The 23,015-nt window shown below is 41.8% G+C and overlaps 1 protein-coding gene across 4 annotated transcripts in view; it reads left to right on the top strand.

Annotated features, from left to right (window-relative positions):
- ITPR2 (inositol 1,4,5-trisphosphate receptor type 2) overlaps positions 1-23,015 on the top strand; it is a 271,134-nt gene that overhangs the window by 140,192 nt on the left and 107,927 nt on the right. For all 4 annotated transcript variants that reach the window (XM_087765500.1, XM_087765499.1, XM_087765502.1 and 1 more), the window contains 3 exons: positions 5,518-5,708; positions 6,564-6,706; positions 8,730-8,838. In XM_087765500.1, coding sequence (XP_087621626.1) covers positions 5,518-5,708; positions 6,564-6,706; positions 8,730-8,838 — 443 coding nt within the window. The remainder of the gene's footprint in view (positions 1-5,517; positions 5,709-6,563; positions 6,707-8,729; positions 8,839-23,015) is intronic.

Here is a 23,015-nt window from a genome sequence, read left to right as displayed (position 1 = left end):
TCTCTTACGTTTTTACAAATTGCATCTTCCCTCTGATACTGTCTGTGTGTCCCAAGGGTGTAGTATGTGTATGGCTGTGCTGTTACCACCAATAATGAAATAATTGGAATTTCCCAGATGAGTAAACAGTGGCAGATAGGAACCTGCATTTTGTTAGACTATTTCTCTTGGCAGACCCTTTAAAAAAAATCTGTTAGCAAGCCAAATTACATTAGTCATTATCAGATTATACTCTAGGATGCTGTGCAGGAGAAGCAAAAGGAGAATCCTTGTTTCCATCCTACAAAATTGGACGCGAGTCCTGTAAATTGCTATTTCATAAGTTCAAAACTGGAACAGGTACAGAGGAAGTACTACTGTGGTGGTTGGGGAGAAGGAGAACTGTATTACTAGAAGAGACTACAGGAGCCCCACGTGTTTTGCCTAGCAAAATAAAGGCCTGTGTTGTTGCTCTTTACAAGTACTTAGGAAGATAAAGAGTCACAAAGAAGAGACATTTAAGCTAAAGGACAGTGCTGACCCCAAAACAACTGGACATAAATTACGTTAGGTTGTAAATAACCTAAATAAATTTAGACTGTAAATCAGAGGTTTGGAACCAACTTTGGATGAATGTCCTTGGTCAGCGGGCCAAGAAAAAATGGAGGGAAGGAGGGATGGCAGCAAAGCTAGCTTCGTTTTAAATGGGGCTCAATACATTTTTCAAAAGATATTGAAGAACATGGGTTGTCTGTAACACAGAGCAGATGGTTTGAAGGAGTAATGAAGTCCTTTCTAGCTGAGTATTTATTCCCCAATTTCAGCTCACCAATACCCCTTTGTACAGAATCAAAAAAACTCTCCTGTGGTGCTTCTTGACCATGCTTTTATGTCCTCTAAAGCCTTTTCCTTTTCCCTGACAAATTACGAACAGGACACATTAAACATAAAGTCTAGGTTTATTGCTTTATTGCTTCTTTGGAATTATTGTGCATTTTTTAATGTCCATATAGATGAACTTTCCTATAACAATTTTTTCAGCCTCAAAAATACTTTATTTCACTTCCTATTTGAGTTTTAAAATCTTTTTTCCATTTTATAAAAAGCTAGACCTTCATTTTCAATTTTTGGTTCAAATAAAATAATTATCCTGTTGTTACTTTTTTGACAGCAAGAAGAATACATTTCAGATGAAGCACATATTTTATTCTATTTTAACTGTTTGTGTTTCCCTAATTGCAAGAAAAATTCAATGATGATCTTTTTACAGACTGATAAATATTTTAGCGTAGATTTTCTGTTGGAAAAAAACAGCCAAGTGAAGGGTACAAGATTGGCAGGCTTGTGTCTTGTCTACACAAAGCTTTTATTTCCCTTAAAAAGTCTTGCTGTTGCTAGCATTAGTGTGTCTCCATCCAAATGCATTTGTTAAGCAGTCAGTAAATGATTAAGGAGCTGGAGGGACTGATTTATGGAGCAAAATTAATTGAACTAAATATGCATCGCTCTGTTAAGTGACAACTGGGAAGGTGGGAGGACGTGATATAGCTGTCTGCAACTACCAGAGGGGCATAAACAGCAAGAAGAGTAAAGGCTTTGCAGCCAGGTACAGCTGTGGCTTTTTCGTGACCCAGATTGCCCGTCACGCTCCTCCTTGAGGGGCTCTAAGGGGTGCAACGCCTGTGTGTCCCCCAGACAACCCACACCAGGGATGGTTTAGGGTAGTGCAAAGTGTACTAAAGAGCTGTCAAGCCACTAAATACTGTTATATTTTGTAGATGCTACAAAAGCTAATGGAGTGAAATTTCAAATTAGGGAGCACTAGGTGGGAATATCAAGGATAACGGCAAGCTTCCTTATGGCAAGATAGATTACTCTGAAGATTGGGCTTCCAAGGAAAATTACAGGCAAGGGCCGCTTCCTGGAAATCCTTCATACTAAATTGATCCTAAGACTCAGGTAGGCAGTATAGTGACAGGACAGTGCTTCTGCAAGCGTTCCTGAAATAGGTCCTTTTACTTCCAATTTCTGTTATTACATGCAGGTAATTTAAGAAAAGACATCTCAGCCAGCCCATTTCAGCCCTTCTGTTAGCAGCTGGACTATGCTCTTGGGACTTGGTGGAGTCCAGCTCACTCATAGATTTTTAGCTACTTGATTCTTGACATTAATATTGCCCTTTTTCTTTTGAGTCCCCATCTCAGAGTACTTTTTCATAGTTTAAACGGTAAAGGAGAGGAAAGCTGCTGATGCACTGCATACACACAGAACCATCCAGCACAGAGCAGAACATTTTACTGTGACCTGGCTGCGTTGGCGGCACTGTGTTGCTTACTATTTCCACGGGTACCATTTGCTTGCTTATCTTGGCTCAACTGTGGCTACGGCTGATAGCAGAATTGTGAGCAGCAGACTGAGAGTTAGTCGTGCAAAGGATTTCCCAGCAAATTGCATTTCTGCGATCAGTCTCTGAGACTGGCAAAACTGTGTAGTGTATTCAGAGGTAATTAGCCCTGTGCAGGGTGCCCTAGGTGGGAACTGGGCAGTATATAAGCTTGTGCTATGCCCTCCACTGCAAGGCAGAATTTACCTTCGCTGAAGACATGTTCTAGTCCAACCTGGTAAGCATCCTGCTTGACACCTATTGTACCAGTTTACATACAGCCATGTAGCATGCTTTTTTCCCAAGCTCACTAGTCAGATGAAAGACACAGTTTTACCCCCTCCTAGCTCCTTTGTCTACCAGCTCTAACCCTACTTTGCAAGTTTGAGTGCCGTCCAAAAGTATTTCTAAGTGGAACAAAAATAAACATACGTTTAAATATTTTATGATCATACTTTAAGGGAGATTGACACATTTTGAAGAGGAAAGCAGCCTACAACACCTAAATTAAAAATAAATATTTATGTTCACATTTGTTCATCAGCTTTCCAAATTGTAAAAATATGTTTCATGTTGTTTTAAATAATGAAATGTGAAACAAATGAAAGATAAACTTTCTACAAGCTGCAAAGAAATAAGAAGACAAAGGCTTTGTTTATAGCTTAGACTTCAACAGTGCCCTTTGACAACCAATACAAATCTTAATTACAAATGGAATTATACATATAAGAACTGTTCAAAACAAAGGAGTACTTTTTTTTCCTCTGTCTCTGGTTTTCTTTGTGATAGTTTTAATTAGCTGCAACTCTTTGAACAATCATAGTCCTTGACTGCTCCTCAGACACTGATGGAAGTTGTTAACTTCAAATGGCATCTATAGGACTGCAGAAGTCTGGGTTTTCCTCTGAACAGCATGCTCCCCATTGCTAAATTTATTCCTGGATATATCAGGATTCTGCATACATACCACTTAATTGAGAAGTGAGCATTGTCCGATAACATTCCAGTGATTGACATTAGGACACAATAAATTGGATTAATAGGCTGCAGCACCCTACACACACTGGCAGAACTTTAATGGACTTCTGTAATAAAGTAAGCAGCAACAGGGCAAATGTGTTTTGAAAAATAACCCAGTCAAATAATATGGAAAAACAGTCATTAGAAATAATGGCCAGCCATACATGGTGTTTTCCTCATGATAATCAGGAACCTTGCCTTCAAAACAAATAGAGAGTGGAAGGAAAAGTCATTTGCCAGTGTGGGAACTGCTGTACATCTGCTGCTGAGGATTCGTATCCAGTTGTGGGGAAATGTGTCTTCCCATCTTGACCTAAGAAAAAATTTTTTTAATTCCCTATGACAAACTGTTTAAAAGAAAGTGCCTACCAGAAATAAAATAAGAGATCTTTCTTCCATCCCAGTTAAACAGCCTAATCCACAGGTAGAGGCCCTGGTCCTGCATCAGGATACACCCTTGCAGTGGGAAGAGAGGAGGGTGCCCTGCACCCGCGGGAACTATTAAAGGGATGAGGACAGGCGTGACAGAGCACTCTTGCCGTAGCCTGTGAGATTGGGGATTGAGGTGTCACAGCCAAATTTAGGTTTATAATAAATGCTGCCATTACAATATAGTATTCGGGGGAAGAGAAAGTTTCTGCCTGGGATCTGTGACTCACTGTGCTTGGCAGCACAGGAGCCTTCATTCATCAGAGCTGTACGCCTGCCTCTCTGCTTGCACGTACTCCTGTGGGCTTTGATGCATAGGCTGTTTAGCAAAGAAGGGCATCTGTTGACTTCACAAGTTCAGGACTTAAAGTTGTATACGTTTTAAGAACTGGGAGGGAGGGCTGGAATATTTTTGACGCCTTCCGCTACTGTGGAAAGCGTGCATGTTAGTGCAGAATGGTGGGGAAATGCCTCAGAGAAACGTTGTGCAGACCTGTAATATGGGCTAATGCTTTTTTAAAACTTCACCTTGTTTCCATAAGGAAAACTGAAAAATCAGTTATTAGTCATTATTACAAATGAACTAGAACTGCTTCTCCATTTTACTTCTAAGTTTTTATTAAACATAAACTGTGCCATGGAAATTAAGTGAAATGATGTAGAATACAAAGCCTAATCACTGGAATGTGACCTAATCTTTCAAACAGAGATATTGCTGCATCGATCTCTGGTATATTTGTTGAATTTCAGACCACTCATGCTGAGCCGTAGAAGAATGTCACTCTGATCTCCAGGGGAATGGAGAGATGCAGCTAACACAAAGATTTTTGTGGGGGAGAGGGCAGATACCTTCTAACATCATCTTTCAAATTTCCTTTTCAAACGACAGTTCAGGATGCAATAGCAGTTTAATAGTGGATGCCCTGTAAGAATTTGTGCAAGTCTTTCCGCAGTTTGTTTTTTTCTCTGGTATTCTCTCTTTTGTCGCTTCCTGCCCCTAAAGTCTAAAAAAAAAAAAAAAAAAAAAATTTGATTTTTTTTAACCACTGGTTAAATTTGTTTAACTATGAGTTAAACTATCACATGTTTATTAACTACTGGTTATATTGCAGTGGCATCCAGGAACCCCATGGTTTAACAATCCTGGCTGTATAGGAAACCGAAAGGAGAGAGAAGAGGAGAGAGTCTTTTTCAAATTTAATTTGTATGCACTTGGTTTTTCAAGGTCTTTGTAAGAGAAATACACAGTAAAGCAACAAATTGCACTTGGGATAAATTGACTAAATGTGCATATGTCCACTAGAAAGAAGAATTTTTGAATTTACTTCTGAATAGAGTAAAACTAGCTGTTGAAATAATCATGCATACTCCTTTTGCTACTCATATTAATATCTCTGGATCGGATTTTTTTTTTTAAGTTAGCAAAAAAAATTATTCTGTTTTAAAAAATAAACACCTGTACCTATGAAGATATATACTGGAAATGATTCTCATCTCATTTGAAGTGGTACACCTTGCTTTCTTTAACTAGATTATGGCTGATGTCTACCAGCTTAGGTTTTTGGTTCTTATTTTGAAAACCTGTTGAAGTGAGATCCCCCTGCCTCTTAACTTCAAGAGTACCAGGATTTTGCATGCCATGATCTTCATAAGATTTTAAAATTTTTGCCACTGTAAATGTCTCATTTTTTTCCTTCCTATTAAAGCAAAGAACCGTGGGATTGCAATTCCAGTGGATTTGGACAGCCAGGTCAACACCTTGTTCATGAAGAGTCACTCTAACATGGTGCAGAGGGCAGCCATGGGGTGGAGAATGTCAGCCCGCAGTGGACCTCGTTTTAAAGAAGCTCTTGGTGGGCCTGCCTGGGATTACAGGAATATAATAGAAAAACTACAGGTACAAAAATAGCAAATGGCTTGGGCAGCTGTTGTGGTAGCGCGTTTATCTGTGTCAGATGTGGAAAAGACCGGAGATAGACTCATTGCATTTTTATTCTGGATTACAGTGACCTGTGCAGTTCTAGGTGGGGGGAGCAGAGGGCTCAGCTCTTCTCTGGTGTCTGTGCAAAGTGAAGCCAACATGACCCAACAGGGCCTTGTGATCCATGATCTGAATTTGACTCCTACGGAAGTCAATAGAGAGGGGTAGGAAGTATGTTATTTTCCCCAAAGCGGTTTGCAGAGAAGGATCTCCTTTCTGCATTTTCATGGTCACGTGTCCTGTTTTGGCTGTAGAGGAGGTACTGGGGGTTTTAGGAGCCATTATGTCAGACTTGTGTCACTGGAGAATACCTATAAGGTGGCAATCACCTTGTGGATGTAGTGGTTAAATGACATGAGGAGTTTATGAACTAAGAAAACAGCAGGACCCAGACAAATGGAGGACCCCTAAATACCCAGGAAGCAACACCTCAGGTGATACACTAATGCCATGTATGACAAGCAGTGTTTTTCCAGCACGGCATCATCCTGACTGTTGCCGAGTGTTTTGTGGGCATTACTGCAGAGGAGAAATTTGAGAGAGAACAGCGAGGCAGATAGTAATGGGCACCTTTCCCCCCCCCGAAGAGTGGCATGAAGAAAGGCATGAGGTTGCTTTGTTGTCACCTGGGTTAACAAGGGCTCTTGCTGCTGGCTGTCAGAAGTGGGTCGAATAGCCCATCGCACAGGATTGTGCAACTCCACAGCAATGTTCTTCTAGTTTTCTTGGCCAGACATAGTTACGAATGACATTCTTCTTCTTTTTCCCTAGGATGTAGTGTCCTCCTTGGAGCAGCAGTTCACTCCCATGATGCAAGCTGAATTCTCGGTGCTGGTTGATGTGCTGCACAGTCCAGAACTTCTTTTTCCTGAGGGAAGCGATGCCAGAATAAGATGCGGTGCTTTCATGTCCAAGTAAGTGGTGTAAGGAGAGGCCTATTTGCTTCTTTGGAAAAAATGTCAGGGAGTTAAAATTTTCAACAGCACTTACCTCTGATTTTCAACAGTGACTTAAGCATGTAGGTGTCTGAGTTCATATCGAAAGCTTAAACTGAGGTCTTTTGCTGCATGTTTTATGTTTCTCAGCAGTTCAGGAGTCTGGAGAGGAGTAGAGAGAGAGGTTGCTTGCCTTGCCTGCCTAGAAATTGAATGTTAGTAGCTTGTTAAAACTACTAACAAGCTCAGCTTCTTAATGGGCTACTTTGCTATTAAGTTTCTCCAATCTACAGCAGAAACTTAGACTTTCTGTGGTAGAATTTTCAAGAATTCATAGTGAGGCAGGGTGGGGTACTCAGGGCTAGATTTCTTTTTTTTTTGGTAAAGCAAATAAATCTTTTGATTTTTATTTTAAACTGCCAACAGCTCTTTTAAAAATACATTTCACTGGCACCCCTACCTGGTCTTGAATTATTAGATGTTTTATTTGCAGTCTGTGCATTGGAATAGAGTCTTGCCATTTTTTTATTAGTCCTCAAGTGAGATGCCCTCGCTGCCCTTGAGAAACTATAATTTAAACAGAGGTAACTTGGGGGAAATGAATGCATTTGGCAGCTCTCCTGATTCCTTGGCTTTTTGCATATTCTGCAGAGGTAGTGTTAGAACAATATACTTTATATGTTTGGAAAAATTAAGTTAAATTTTGAGCTTGTCCCATTCCATCCCCTCTACCACACTCCTTTCAAAGCCGGCATCAAATCAAGTTGAGGGCGGCTGGAGATGGCCCATGTAATGCAATAAACAGTTTTCTGTTTTATTTAATTAACTTCCATGGCATAGGAATGCTTTGCAGAGCTATGCAGGAATCCCATGATAAAGGTATAAGTCTTTACAAATATTGTTAGTACTGCAGGCCTGAGAACTCCATTGTTTTGGACTCATAGCTCATGAAATTGGTGAAGATGACAGCAGGAGAGTCCTGCGTGGTGTCTCCACTGAGCCCAGGATGGCATTAGCGCAGTAACATAACGGTGATCTAAATATAATCACTTTTGTTGGGTTATGGAGCACTGATCTGGATGATGCAGTGTCATCCCTCCCAACCGTTTTTTTGGTGACTGTTTGTGATTTAGGACCGTTAATGGTGCCATCTTTCAGTGTAAATTGGTGGCCACAGTGCCTTTGCTGTATGCTGATCCTAGGCCATAATTTGATGAACACTGTTCTATCCACTATAACCCAGCACTGGGACTGATGGGAAAAAAACCTGTCCAAGGCCTTCAGATTTCTTCCTCCCTTCTGTTTTCACAAACATTTCTCCAGCAATAAGGTGAACCAGTGCAAGGACTTGCTCTGCACAGAGACAGAAAGGCTGCTTCTGGTATTCGCTTAAGTTGACTGAAACCCAAACTCCCATCACGGTCTTAGCTGCAGTCAGAAATGTACCTTGTTTTCGGACTTGAAACAGCCTTGTAAAGTTGTTGTGCAAATGTAAACAATGGTTATGTTTCATTCAAATATCTGCATTTTTGAATGCTTCCATGTAAGGTTTTTGAGGATCCTTTTGGCTGGATGCCATTTGCTAATTATATAATAGATATAACCATCATCAAGGTTGGAAGGTGTAAAGGTTGTAGCTTTTAAAGTTTGCAAGATGCGTGGTGAACATCAGTTACCTTTAAATAAAGGTTAAAATAAACACATGGTTACCTTTAAATAAAGGAAGGATGAAATAGCAAGTTCGGATCTTAATCTGGAAGCACTCGTAAAAAGTGGATGTAGAATTCTGCCTTCTATATGGGCGGTAAGATAGAAAATTGACACAAAAAACTCACACCACCTCGAAAGTCCCATTTCCTTTTTAATTATGATTTCTCTTGTCTACTTTTATTTCCTTTCCTTGAGGAAAAATATAGTGACAGGCAATTTTTGCATAAAGAAATTGTACTATGGCTTAGCAACAATGTGCAATGCTCTTTAAGGTTTAATATTTTACTTTAAGGTTGATTAATCACACAAAGAAGCTAATGGAGAAGGAAGAAAAGCTCTGCATTAAAATTCTTCAGACGTTACGAGAAATGCTTGACAAGAAAACTAACTTTGCGGAAGAGGTACTGCTACCATTTTAGTATTAAATATAGAACTAATAGCATGGTATTAAAATGTTGGCTCTAGGATGGTAACAGAATCTGACATGATTTCAATTTCGTACGTGTTTTAAAGATAACGTGGTGTCTTAGGAACAATGTGGTAAGGCAGAAAGTAAGACTGGAACAAAAGAAACTATCTGCCTTACATAGTTTTGTATCAGGGACTTGACAAGAGTCAAGGCAAGGAAGATGAAATGAATTAGCAGTAGCGATATTACTATGTATGAGTATTATATATTGGATATCCTGTATTTCTTGAGACTAGTCGTCTTATGTCACATCCGACTATCTGTCATGAGATCAATTAGAAATATAGGGATTTTTAATTGCGAGTGTACAGTTTTTCCCTGCTGCCTGTGGTGCCAGACTTTTGTATGCCATACACTTTTTAATGCTCATAAATGTGTGACAGGAATATGTAAGGTTTAAGCAGAGCTGCCAGTTTTGGGGAGAAGTGACATAGTCTGTACTCTGTAAGTGTCTAATTATTTCTTGCACTCCTCTCTCTCCCCTTATTGCCCAGTTTTCTCTTGCAAAACCAAGTTTTTCAAATACCTCTTTCATCTTGCCTGTGCCTTTGGGTATCCATAGCTAGATTCAGATTTACATGTCAGCTGTCCCTTCTTTTTGAGCCTGATCCCTGTGCATTTTGTGTGGTTTCCTCTTATATGTATTTCTGAGTACTCTCCAAATTCTTTCAATATTATTCACTCTTAAATATGAATCATAGAGCTATTCTGTGCTGTCATTTTCATTTGTTCACAGCTGACATGTTTAGTCAAGTATGTTCATGGGTTTCACTTTACCTTGAGAAAAAATATTGATCACAACCCAGTGTTGCACTGTTTCACTGTCTTAGGCGTTTACACCCAAATATTTTCAGATGTCTAAGTAACAGCGCTTATTCATGTTATTGTACCTGGCAAAATTATCCACCATTCAGATATACTAGCTGTGAGACTTAATCTTAACCCCAATCTAACCTTAAGAAAAATAAAGTCTACGGTGGTTAAGATGCCCATGCCTATTTCTGGGTGTTTGAGATTTTACTTTTAAAGGTAAATGTTTTGGTCCTGTCATATGATGTGATAAAGTACCAACACACTCTTTTCTCTTTTATGATAGATGAGCCATATATTAGAAACAGGATATATTCACAGTGTCTTTGTTTTGACTGTATATTGTTTGTTTTGATTTCAACATATGGACATGGGAACATATTGCCCAGGCTTCTAAGCAACCTGCTAGACAGGATAAAAAAATTCTCAAGGCAGAACAGTGAAATGAAGACAAAGGCAGCAACAGCAAAACATCAGCCCTGCTCTACGCAAAAGCAACCAGTGCATGCAGAGAAAATCAACCTCCTCTTCACCTCCTGCTCAAAGAAAAATGTGGCTAGGCCTGGGCAGACAAATATTTTTAATGTCATAACGAGAGTTTCACAGGTGAAGCAGATATTATTATTCTTAATTATTATTCATACTGATTCTAATAGCTTTCTGGGTCCATAATGCCACTGCATCACATGGGAAAACTCATTTGCTTTTGTAACTGCATGCTATGATGAACTTTGCCAAACCTCTCCAAAATAATTGCATAGGCCCACCAAAAGTTAATGTCATCTCGGGACTACAGGGGGCGAGGGGGGAAGCAGTGCTTTAATGTATGGCTTAAAACAAGCAAACAAAAAATTTGCCTGTTTTAATTGCTTTTTGTACCCTGTTGTGGATGCTGATAAAGTGAGACTGAGTAAAGCCACCAGAGGGAGTGTGCTCCATTGGTATGCAGGGGTTCTTCACCCAGCCAGCCCGGCCCCTGGCTCTCAGGAGTGGACATAAGAGGTGTATGCCCAGACCCCTCGCATGACCTCCACCATCTCGGCAGGGCATGGCGGGTGGAAGAGCTCTTCAGGAAACAGAATTTCTCCCTCGTGCTTTCCCTTGAGTCCCATAGATTTTACACTGAGGAACATAATGAATCAGTGCAAACAAATAAATGAGTAAACAAGCTTGTATGGTTTGCAAGTGCTTCTCCGGCGTGCTGCTCTTACAAGTCGTTGTTCATGGTATGGACTTCAGAATAGTAAAAGTAGCACAATTAATAGCCTCTTGTGCGTGTTCCCAACTTTTTTTGAACTGTGATCTCACTGCCTGCAAAGTTATTCAACTATGTTAAGCAGATACTAAAAAAAAATTATAGTAGTAAATATGTAATGGTAATACCAGAACAAAACTACACAGGGACACGTGACATTTTGATAGAAAGCCTGAGTTTGTTAATCACCCATCATAACGTATTTTGTGTGAGAAATTTGACAGGAATGGTAAACCTCCAGTTTCTGCAGACTTTCCCACAGTGAGAAACAAGGAAGAAATAATGAAATAAAATTTCTTCCTCTCTCTTTCTCTTCCCTTTATGTCCCACAGTTGAGATCCAGGTCTGGGAACCTTGCCTTTTACTGTCTTTATCTTTCATTTGACCGCTGGAAAGTAGCCTGTTTCATTGAAGGAACGGGAGGATAGCTGTAGGTGCTCATTTCACTGTTTTTATGCCTGTTCCTGTATCCACCGTTTCAGCTCCGTTGTTGTGCATCGCCTTGCTGTGGTGTTTCAGGGCTGCTCGTGCTCTCCTGGCTCCATCCTCGGTTGCCCTTGCAGTCAGCCTCTGAGGCAGTGCTTGCTTGTGCATTGTTTTGCTTAGTGCCGCAACATCTAATCACGTTAGGAATCAAAGTTTAATTTCAGAAGTTTGATTTAAGGTATATAAATGACACATAAAACCTCTTCATCATTGATTGGCTTTCATAAGTAATTGTGGGTGATTATTACGATCTCCTGGGAGTTCTACGTTAAGTCCTAGTCCTATTTGTATTGATTAGGTAACTAACTGCAATGAAACTTGATCTTACAAGCCCTCTCTTACAGAAGGCTGTTCCAGAACAGTATTAAAACACTTGGGTAAAGCAGTGTGCGGAGGAAGTCGACATTGCCTCTGTTCAGACAGTTACTGCGGTATAGATAAAAGCCTGCTTTAGACTGACTGTTTAAGAAGAGAAACAGGAGAGACAGAAAGGACTGTGTTTGGACTAGATCTGCCCCATCTATGTCTGTTTTTTTGTTGCTGGCCGTTTTTATACCCGTTATACAAAACCAGAAGGATCTTGGCCTAGAATTTTTGAATTTTTTAAGCAACTCTTTTCTGTCCTTCACCATAGTGCTTAATTTCAGTTTAATTTCTGTGTGAATGCTGCCTCTAGACCTACTTACATGTCTCAGTTTGAATCTGAGTAACATTTCCAAAAACACCTGAGACACGTAGACCACTGACGCACGTTCACTTTGCAAATGACTGGAGCAGTTTGAAATCTTAGCATTATTTTGCTGCCCTGCTGAAAGTGACTGACTGTCCCTACCACGGAGCTGGTGGGCCATGAGGGGTGAGTCTTCCCAGCTGCTTCAAAGAGGGTTCAGAAGTTTAAATTAAACTCTCTGTCAGTGAATTGGATGAAATTGTTGAACTCTTGACCGAAGTGTGCTCATACGGCAACTTCTTAACCCACTCCAGCAGCTGGCGTGTCAATGCCTTGGGCATGGACAACCTTCTGATTTCCCAGCTGTTCTTAATGAAGTCAGCATCTCTGGGGGAAAAAGTACTATCTCTGATAACGTATGTATGTGACGAGTTTAGTGTAACATTATTGGCTGAGCAGAGTGTTAATAGATGATAGTGCATTACAGAATATGGCAGAATCCAAGCCTGTGTACCCTGCCAGCTGGTAGTTCCTAAGGGAAACACTATTATAAGTAGATTGAACCCTTCAGTAGGGGTTACTTGTGCTGCAGAACACAGACTTTATACTTTTTGCCTGCTTTAGGTGTTGAACTACAGTATAAATAATTGAAAACTGCATTTTTAAGTGTCAGTAGAACAAAGACTGTGTAAGCTGCTTAATTGTCAGAAATAAGTAGTTGTGCTTTTTGCCTTTTTTGGAAAAACTCATGAAAAATGTTGTCTTGCGCTTATACGTTTGCATGAGCTTCATGATTTAAAATCACAGAAGTAGCTTTGTAACCTTTCGTTTTGCAGTGTTAACGTTTCTGTGTTCCGCTTTAGATATGAAATGTGAGCTATCCTCTCCTCTTCGTTTTCAGCAACACCACCAAATATACATGTGAAAAAATAGTACAGCTTTGGTGTAAATACAAATGCATTTTATTCCTGTAAGATGTAGTCCCTGATATGGCCGCTATCGGCCCTTGGTCATTTTGTGCCAGAAGACCCGAGCTTTTTCACATGGAGCTGTTGACAAACCTCCAATGAGTTTGTCAAAAGCAACAGTCCCAGTTCATGAATGTACTGATCTACCAGTGAAGCTGAAACCAGCGGGAGCTGCAGGTCTTTTTCTGCTGGGAAGAATGGTCTCAATGTGTCTTAGAAGCCAGGAGATGTTGCTGGGAACCACTACAGTGTCTGAGCATTGCAGCGTTTTGACTCAAAGATACTCTCAACTTAAACTGCATTGTGTTCTATAGCCTCATCTTTTCAAGATGTTTTTACTTATTTGCATCTGTGAATTAGGCAGCACTCAGATAAATAGCATATGTAGGTAAAAATAAAAGGGGAAAAAAGAGAATAATTCTGAATATGTGGGGCTTGCTGAATGTATTATACCTTAAAAAGATGCTTATTTTAAATGGGAGGCAGAACAGGATCCAAAATTCCTTTATTTGTGTTACTACTCACATTTTGAATTAGTGGCACTGCAGGCATTCTGAAGAATTACATTTAATTTTTCACCATTTCTGCTGTTTTATTTGTGCTCATTTTTAGAAGTGCCTGTGCACTAGCCTGTTTTTTCCCGTTGTCAATAGGCCATTCTCCTCACTAAGTTCAGTGTGGCTGTAAGGTTAGAGAAGGTTAGAAATACTATAGGAGAACGTTTAAGCTCAATGCTGTTTATATTTGTTTTTAAAAAATCACTTGTACATGTCAGCTGGTAAAGGACATTTTTGCAGTATCCTGCATTAAAAACTCTCTCCTTCGGAAAATAGCCACAGTTTGGGGGGGGAGTGGGGGGGCTGGAGGTGCCGGGAGGAAGAATGTTTGGTTACCTCTCGCAGTGCCAGCCTGGTTGCTGTGACCAGCATGTACTTCTGGTATGGTCAGGAAGCCGCTGTTGTGGCTTTGTCGTGACAGTTAAGTGATGAAGTATGGCAGAAAGTTCAAACACAATTGAGACAACCCCCTCCATCTGTGCGATGGTTTACGTGAAGGTGGTGGTCTGTTGCAGAACCGAAGCCTGCACTGATTCATTGCAGTGGAGGATTCAAGCTTTGCTGTTGCTGTGAATCCTCTGAGCCAGTAATTGCAGCAGTAGGAGCATTAGAGCTTTCAGATATGCAAGACTAAACACTAAATGTGGTCAGACCCTTAAAGTGTGGTAATTTCTCATTATACCCATATGCTGACATTTTACAAGCCAAAGAAATAAAAACCTACAGAGAAACAAACCAACACAGTTTCACTTTTCCCCTGTCTAGGCTTCAAGCTGGAATAATTAAGCAAAGAGATGCCACAAGGCACGCGATACCGTTGTCTGTACTAGCTAGGTGTTGTTGGCCATAGTGCTTAGTGCCTCAGGCCATCAGCCGCTACGCCATCTTGTTATTGCTGCACGTTTCTGATGCTGTGACACACGGTATCAACTAGCCTGTTCTGAAGTAGCATCCCTCATCTTTGCAGCATCCCTTTTGCCTCCTGTAATGTGCGTTGTTCTCGACCAAAGGAGAATACTGCTGCGCGCTGTGGGGGACATCCCCCAGATGTTCTGCTGGGTTTCCAATCATGTACATTTATAGAGAGATTTATTTCGTTGCTAGGGCAAAAACCTGTAAGTACTTGGTATATGAAAAGCATCTTTTTAAGGGGAGATTTTTTTCTGTCACTAACAGGCCTCAGAGATTTGATCCAGCTTTGGCCCGTCATCTGCTTGTGTTCAGAAGCCTGTTCAAAGCTACTTTACTTGGGCCGGTTGTGAGGTGCTTATCGTGGTCTGTCTCAAGGATAGTTTCAGGCAGAGCGCATTGCTCTTGTTGACCTGGACAAGAACTTTAAACTGAAAGTCGTATATCAAGGACAGGTAGGAGACAGCACTTCTGACCTCTTATGAAGTGTAACGTCCTGATCTAGTGAAAGGCAAGAGCACTTTAATCTGCTGCGGTAGGAGTGAAGAACATGCCTAACTACTTTGCAGAACTGGGTGCATTCATGATTTTGCCCTCTCTTTTATATGTAGAATTGTAAACTGTCACTGTGATCCAAATATATTATCTCCAGAGGCTTAAAGGTACTTTTAGCTCAGATGCTAGTTGAGTGAGCAATGGTGTTCACTACTCACTGGTACTTATTCTTCTTTGTTTCAAAACCTTGGTTATTTTTTGTTTGTTTGTTCTCCAAGTCACAAACAAATCTAGTGGCAGGATGCCAAGGCTGAAAAAACATGCGGTTGTAAACACATTTCTTCTGAAAGATTGTAGCCTCTCAGCAGCTCATATTTATCAAATTTTAAGAATATGGTATGTTGTTATCCAGCTTTGTTTCAGAAATATTAAGCCCCAAATCCTGATTGATAAATTGTCTTGGAATTTGTATCATCTGCCTTTCTCACATATATCATCCTTCCTCTAAAGGAGCATCTGATACTGTAAAATATTTTTTTCTGTAGATACAGATTTAGACAGCATCAGCCAAAACAATAACAAACTGGAGTAGCTTGTGGCTTGTTCCTTGCTCTGAACTTCAAATGACCAACTTCTGCTCTGGAATTTCCCCTTTACACAGTGTTTGTGACATAAGGATGCTCCTTGTTTTCCCCTTTTTCATATCAATTCCTTTCTATGGATCTGACCTTAAGAACAGCAAACCAGCAAGAACATCTTAACTGTCTTGCAAACCGTTTGGCATCCTTCTCTTATTACTTTTAGTTAAAAACAAATGGAAGAGTGCAAGGGAAGAGAGCTGTTTAACAAATGAAACTTTCAGAGCTCTGAATATGATTCATCTCACCTTAGTCAGGTACAAAATTCATGGAACTGATCAGGATCTTTTATGTGAACAACAACAATTGGATTTTATTTTTGTTGTTGTTTTGAATACATGTGGGATGGATTTCATTAAAGACTTCATCTAGAAGTTAAATTCCATTCTCACTATAGTTATTTGAATCAAACTCTACATCATGAAGGCATCAGGATAAAGGTTTTCTTTCTGTCTGGTTTTATTTGTATATTTTAAATCATGAATAAAGCAGCCGAGATTTTTAGGGATTTAGTGGAAGGTTCTAGCAGATACTAGATGGCAAAGGGCTAGGTAAATGACCAAAGGTATGTTGTAGGTTAATCGGTAAAATGAGTCAGCAGCTTTATTATATGGTTCACGTCTCCAGGTGTGTGGAGTTTTGTGTGAGGATATATTCATATGCGTAAATATAAAGATTTATTTTAGATTATTTATTCCTATTCCATCTCTTTTTTTTAATGCGCAGCATATTACCTCCATGGTGGAGTCATATTAGAAGATAAATATTTGAATGTGCATTCTGTGTTCTACCATATTGTTTCGTTTTTAACGGAGTAGATGTTCTTGCTTAGAATATAAAGTGTCTGATATGCGTTAATGCTCTCAGAGTTACTTAACGTGAGGAAAAACGTAATTCCCATGGCCACCCTAATTTCAGTGATTGGTGCTTGTTTAAAGTATCCAGTTGACATCCCAAGAGGCCTGCGTCCGTGCTTATTCGCAGAGCAGGAGCAATTCACATAGGTGCAATGGGGGTTTTCGTACCCTGCCTGTCTGATGCTGGGAGGAGCTATACTGAGGTGAGAAGGCGAGCTCAAAGGAACATGGGACTGATGGGTATGGGGAGAGAAAGAAATTGCAGGCATCCTGAAGTTGTTGAAGATAGTTGCAGTTTTTCTTGGGGGTTAGGAGAATAAAACTGCATAAACCTTTTCCCTGACTGTGAGCCTGGAGGATGGTTTTCCCCACACACCTCCCGCTCCCTTTTAAGTATTAGTTGCTATACAAAAAGTCCACATTTCAGAGCAGCTTCTGTATCACTGCCAGGTAACATTTATAATTTTTACTGGTGAGCACAGAGGAGTGCTGCAGTATCGCAGAGACCACTGTGTGGCAACTGTGGACTTTTCAAAAATCTCTCCTGTCTGTGGGAGCAGATCAGCTGCTGCTGCTGCTTCTGCACAGCTGAATTCCCACAGCAGTCAAATGTCTGCAGTCGTGGAGGGGGCGAGAGAAAATGTCTCCTTTGGTTTTGAATTTCCTTGGAAGGGGAAAAGGGTTCTTTTGTTTTCTGGGTTTTTTTTTTGTTGTTGGCTGTCACAAATTTGCCGTTGCTTTATTTAATATGTTCGAGCAACAACCCTGTTTGTACTTTGCAGTCGCACCAGAGATAGCAGTGAGCAGAATTCAATGCATTGTATTAAGGATGGCCAATGAATATTTATGATAGACCTAGGGAGCCAGTAATAAAAATGAAATCGGCATGATGCCACTAGATCCAAATCTTTGATCTCTGTTTTAAGAGAAAATACAATAAAGTGGGGGATAATGGACTCATTATAATGGAATGGTTAGTTAAGGTTAGTTAGGGCAGTGTGAATAGGTGGCGTTACATAAACTGCTTTAGTCCAGGATTTACAATTCAGAAAAGTATTTCAGGAACTGAGTTTCTACAAAAAACCTCAGTTTATGATATTATTTGGTTTAGTCAGTCCAAACACAAAGGACTAAAGATGTATCTTTCTCAGATACCAGGATGGGCAATGCTCTTGCCTTACTAGGGGAAGCAAAAGCAGTAAGAACTGGCAAGGCCCTTCTACTCAACCTCTTTCTGTGCTTCTGCTCCTCCTCTATCACCCTGTGAGCAGCTAGGGAGGGTCGAGCGTTGCAGGGAGGTGGAAATTAGATTCTACTCTGACCAGACTGTCTTGCTGGATACCAGATGTGAGGGGACACGTGGGGTTATCAACAGAGAGGGGAAGGCTCAGGGTTCTGCATCACCCCAGGAGGATGCAGGGGTCCTGGCTGGAGACGTGTGCCCCAGCTGGAGCCACCCACCTCCATCAGGAGCAGGGAGGAGACTACTGCAATGTGCTGAAGCAGCTTTGGGGAAGCCTAATGAAGGAGTCAGTATTTGACAGGGACGGGGAGCAGGAGCGAGCAAGCTATTTTTCTTTTTAATGGTTGCAATTAGTTGCTTAATACCCCTGCCACACAAAGCAAGACGCAGAGGAGGGTTGATTCCAGGCCGTAGATGAAAGCTGATCTTGAAGTCTCTGTCTAGCCAGACATGAGGAGGAAATGGAAACTCACTGTTTTCTGATTTGTTTCATACTGATGTAATTTCTAAGGGACTTCATCACTAATGACTTCTGGCAAGGGATTAGTCCGTAATGTGGTCCAACTTCCCCCCTCTCCCCCTTTTCAAGAAAAAGAAAGTATATGCTATATTGAACTTTGGAAAACGGCTATTAAGCAACCACAGTAACTGCTTCTGATAGGATTTTTTTTTTTCTGATGAGGATTTTACCCAGCATGTTTGGCCTTGGAGGAGCGCCTGGATGGTATTGCCAGCTGGAATTGTCAGAGCTGCTTTGTCTTCTGTCCCAGGAAAACAGAAGCCTGGCGGGCAGTCACTCTCACTCTTATTTCATATCCCTGCTTAGTCAGAGTTGCCAACCCCCAGCACTGAAAACCCTGAGTCAGGCCACAACAAATCACGAGATTTGGCTTGAAAATCATGAGATTTTTTAATTCCACGTAGTTTATTTGGGATTTCTTTGAGTCTTTAGTGTTTCTGTTCTTCCAATTTTATTCTACAAATCCCAGAGCTTGAAATATGCTTTATTGAATTATGCATGTGTTTGATTACTTAAATGAAAGCCAGGTTCATTTATGGTTACCTGACCTCTGGAGTTTGCAGGGAAAAGACCAGAATATCTCAATGATGTGCGTTGACCAGGCTGCTCAATGAGGGGCCTGTTCTGGAGTTGGTGATTGCCCTGAGGATTATGAGCTTAATTATCTTGGTGTCACTTTGACCCCTAGGCTTTTTGCAGAGAGCTTTTTTGTTGGGAAGAGCGTGAAAGTGTTCTTTCAGTTTATGGCAATGAACACGTTGTGCCTTGTTTACCTTGCAACAGCTTTTCATGGGCAGCACGTAGCACCTTGCCAGTGAGGCCCGATTAATCCATTTTCTTCCCACCGCAGTTTCACCATCGCTCGGGTCTTGCTCGGAGCGCACACGTGCAAAGGCTTTCTGCTGTACACAGTGACGAGCGTAACGGGCTGACATGGCGTGGATGTCAGCGAGAGGCTGTGCTGGCTCTGAGCTGGCTGAGCTGTGAGAGAAGGAAACGTGCTCTGGAGGTTTGGACTGGTGTTGATAACTCCAGATGCAGAGCTGTCACTTGGGGTTGGGGAGGGGACCGTATCACTCTGAAAATTCCTCTTGGCATTGTCCAAAACATTTTGTCCCCAAGTACTGAGCAGTTACACTAGTGATGTCTCCTTATATTCCTTTTTCTTGCAAGCATTTCACACCCCCCCCCCCCTTATTTTTTACTACTTTCCTCCTCTTTCCTGCAGAAAACTTGATTTTTTTGACTCCTTAGTTGTATATGGTAGCATTCATGTCCCATTAGCCCCACATCCAGTAGGGCTGGATGCCAGTCTGTCTGTCTCAGGTGCAAAAGAAATTTAGATAATCTCAGGTCTTTAGGTATGAAGACTTCTTATTGACTCCAGGGGAACCACAAACTTCGCTTGAACCAAGTGTTTTCTCAGCTACGACCAGCTAGAGGTTCTCAGCTCTAGGGTTCCCCCCGGGCCACTCTACTGGGTGTAGTTCAGCCCTTTAGGAAATCACACTCTTCTAAATATACAAATATTTGACTGACTCTCTAAAAATGAAAATCTTTGCATTTAAACAAATGCTGGAAGTCCTGCACATTGTTGGGAAGTTCTTCCTCTTTTACTAGTCAGGGCAGTTTTTTCAAAGGGGCTAGAAATGTTGCTGCAGAATAGAATATACAGCCTGAGCTCCCTTGATTTTGCGAAGAGACCCATATTAACTAGGCTGCTTTTGTGAGGCAAAGGAAATAACAGTGGTAACTCACTGCTAGCAATAAAGTGGGTGATGGTCAGTAAATTTAGCCTGGATGGCACAGAGGATTGTTCTGGCTGTATGTCACAGGCTTTATTAAATTTGTCCTGGTTGTTGCTAGCATTTTGTTTGTGTAGTCATTCTAATTCTGACAATAAAACTGACCATAAGGACCTAGAAGGGGCCTTTTGAAAAATGGAAGTTGAACAGTTTAAGCTGTCCTTTTCTTCTTTTTCTTCACATTTAAGTATTCTTACAGTGAATAACATCTGCATGGGAAAAACTCAGATTTTGTTATTTGAGTTTGGATTTTTGTTCTGGTGCTGTGTGGAAATGTTTGCATTAAAAAAAAAAACCAAACCAAACCTCAGCCAGAGTAACAGGTTTAAGAGATTACTTTGGGCTGTGGTGTGCTTAGTCAGAAACAAGTAATTTCTGTTGCAGAAGTCTGGGCAAAGCGCTACCTGTTTCTGCCTGTGTGTGCAAAGAACCTGCTATGCCACCCAGCCAAAGGAAAGGGAGTCAAATGAGAGTGCTGCTGTCTGCGTTTGAGCATGCCGAGCTCAACGTGTGTTGAGCTAGGATTAGGAGGTGGCAGATGAGCTGGCTCCTTCTGGAGTCCTCCCTGATGCTCTGTGAGGCTGGTTGGAAAGGTTTGCTCTCCGGAGTGTGGTCTGCAGAGTCACTTGACTTAAATGAAGCTGTTTATATAAACAGATTATTTCCATACCTATGATACTGAAAGAGCTTGTTTTAACTCAGTAGCAAATTCTAGCATACCAGGTAATCTAAATACAGGTCTTTTACTTCCTTCTTTTTTTTTAAAAAAAAAAAAAAAAAAAAAAAAAGGAAGTCAGCTAGTTGATATATACTTTAATTCAACATATATTTAACCTAATTTTAAAATTCTAAACAATTTGAAGCGGGAAAAAAAAATCCCATGACTTTTAAAACCATCTCTATCTTTCCTATTTTTGCACATATTTTTTCCTTTTCTCTGTTTTGTTCTGATTTTTAGCTGAAGAAAGACTTTCTTTGAGAGTGGGAAAGGAAGTGTTGCTGTGATAATGTTTTCTTTTGAACTAGCCAACAGTTTATGGCTTCTGTGTCTTAAGTTCAGTACTTTGATCACGATCTGTCTGTTTTGCTACTAAGCCCTATGTAGTGCGATTTTACTATTGAGCCAGCTGGGGCTCTGCCCCATGCAAGACCCACGAGGTAATAAAATCAGAGTAAATTAAAAGTGTTTTCTCAAGCCCTCTGCATGATTCTGAACTATTAATTTCCCACTGCAGCTTTGCCAGCTGAAAAGTAGCTGCTTTATTGCCCTGGACTACGCCATGCACGTACATCTCCATCTTCCAGCAGGGGCCTCCAAAGCCACAGGAGGTGGCAAACCAGCCGCCGGGCAGCTGCAGCAGTGCACAAAGGGGCTCTTTCAGACACGTTCTTGCTAGAAAAGCACATGTGCAGCTAAAACCAGTTACAGTGCCCATCTGACTTGAGCAAGAGCCACCCTGGGGAAGCTGTCTTTATTTTTTTTTCTGAAATTTGTGAATAGATATATTGCCCTAATGCTTGTTTCTGACTTGATCAACGCTGTGTTTGGGCCCAGGACTTAGTTCATTCTAGGTTTTTCTGTTGTGAGAAGGGTTGCTGAAGGACAAGGGAAGGGACCTGATCTCCCCTCCGATGGGCTACTCGAATATGGCATCGCTTTTTGCCCTGAGTCTGCTGCCCAGTGATGTATCGGTGCTGTGGACATGTGTCAGTGCAGCAGAAGGTACTTCTAAGTATCACAAGCTAGCTCCTGGTTTGGGCTTCTCTCCAGAGGACCGAATGAGTCACCTTCAAAGAAGGTCTCTCTGAAAGTGGAAGCAGGACTTTGCGTATGACGGTGCAGAACCTAGCAGTTGGCAGGGCGCCCGTTTTCTCCTCCTTAAATCAAGCAAACTGTGTGCTCTTGGGCTTTGTGAATGAAAGATTTGTTGAAAAAAAATGGTATGAAGTCTTAACAAACACTGATTCAGTAAGCTTGGCTTTGGATTATCTACATAAATTCTTGTTCTGAAGTTGGCTTCTATTGGGAAAAAGCGTGTTTTTTAAATTTGCTGAAATGTTGGCATACATGAAAAGAGTTGCTTCTTGAGTTGTACAGACTTGAGAGACTCTTCCTGCTGCGTTGTCCAACTTGACTTGCAATGCCCGTTCTCCCGAAGGAAGAATTCTGGGTCAAGGTGGCTCCAAAGATCTGCAGCCTAAGAGGGTGATCCAAGAAAAGACAAAGCACGGGGACTTGTACGTAGTACCCTCCCTTGCAAACCTCCCTGTGCTATGCAAGCACTGATGCTGAGCAGGGGTGGGGTGGCGAGCAGCTTCCAAGTCAGTAAGCTGGATGTGGGTACGAGGCCAGCACCAGTTGGGATGCAGGCGAACCCCGCGCTCCTCCCAGCACCCAGCTGTGATCCGTGGGCGCTATATTTAGTGATGCCGGCCTGCAGGTGCTGACACTGGCAGGAACCCCCCTGCCTGAAGTGGATCTAGCCCTCGTCTTTGACATGGCGGGGGGGGGGGGCACGTCTAATCCCCAGGAGGGGGGGACGACACTGCTTGGGACGACGGCCGGCCACGGCGGCCAGCAGGAGGTGGAAGAGCAGCGACCGCCCCGCAGCCCTGCGGGGCGGGAGGCAGGGCGGCCGACGGCCACCTGGGGCCTCGCCGGGTCCCAGACCTCTGCACCGGTGCCGCGGCAAGCGGGCCGTGCCCCAGGCGCCCGTAGGTGGCTGCTGTCTGGCGGGGCCGCAGGCTGCCTTCCCCCGCTGCCCTGGGGCTAGCGTCGGCGGGCGGCGGGCGAGCGCAAGGGCGCAGGGGTTTACCTTTCATCGTCCACCCCCCTCCCGTGCTCGCCTCCGCCCGGGCAGCGGCTGCGTGAGCCGCCGTGGCCGCTCGGAGGGAC

This window comes from Nipponia nippon, unplaced genomic scaffold (genome assembly GCF_047370975.1).
Source record: "Nipponia nippon isolate SJK-2023a ecotype South Korea unplaced genomic scaffold, ASM4737097v1 scaffold_3, whole genome shotgun sequence".
Lineage (NCBI taxonomy): Eukaryota > Metazoa > Chordata > Aves > Pelecaniformes > Threskiornithidae > Nipponia > Nipponia nippon.
Note: the sequence above shows the minus strand (reverse complement) of the source record. Positions and strands in the feature narration are given on the sequence as shown.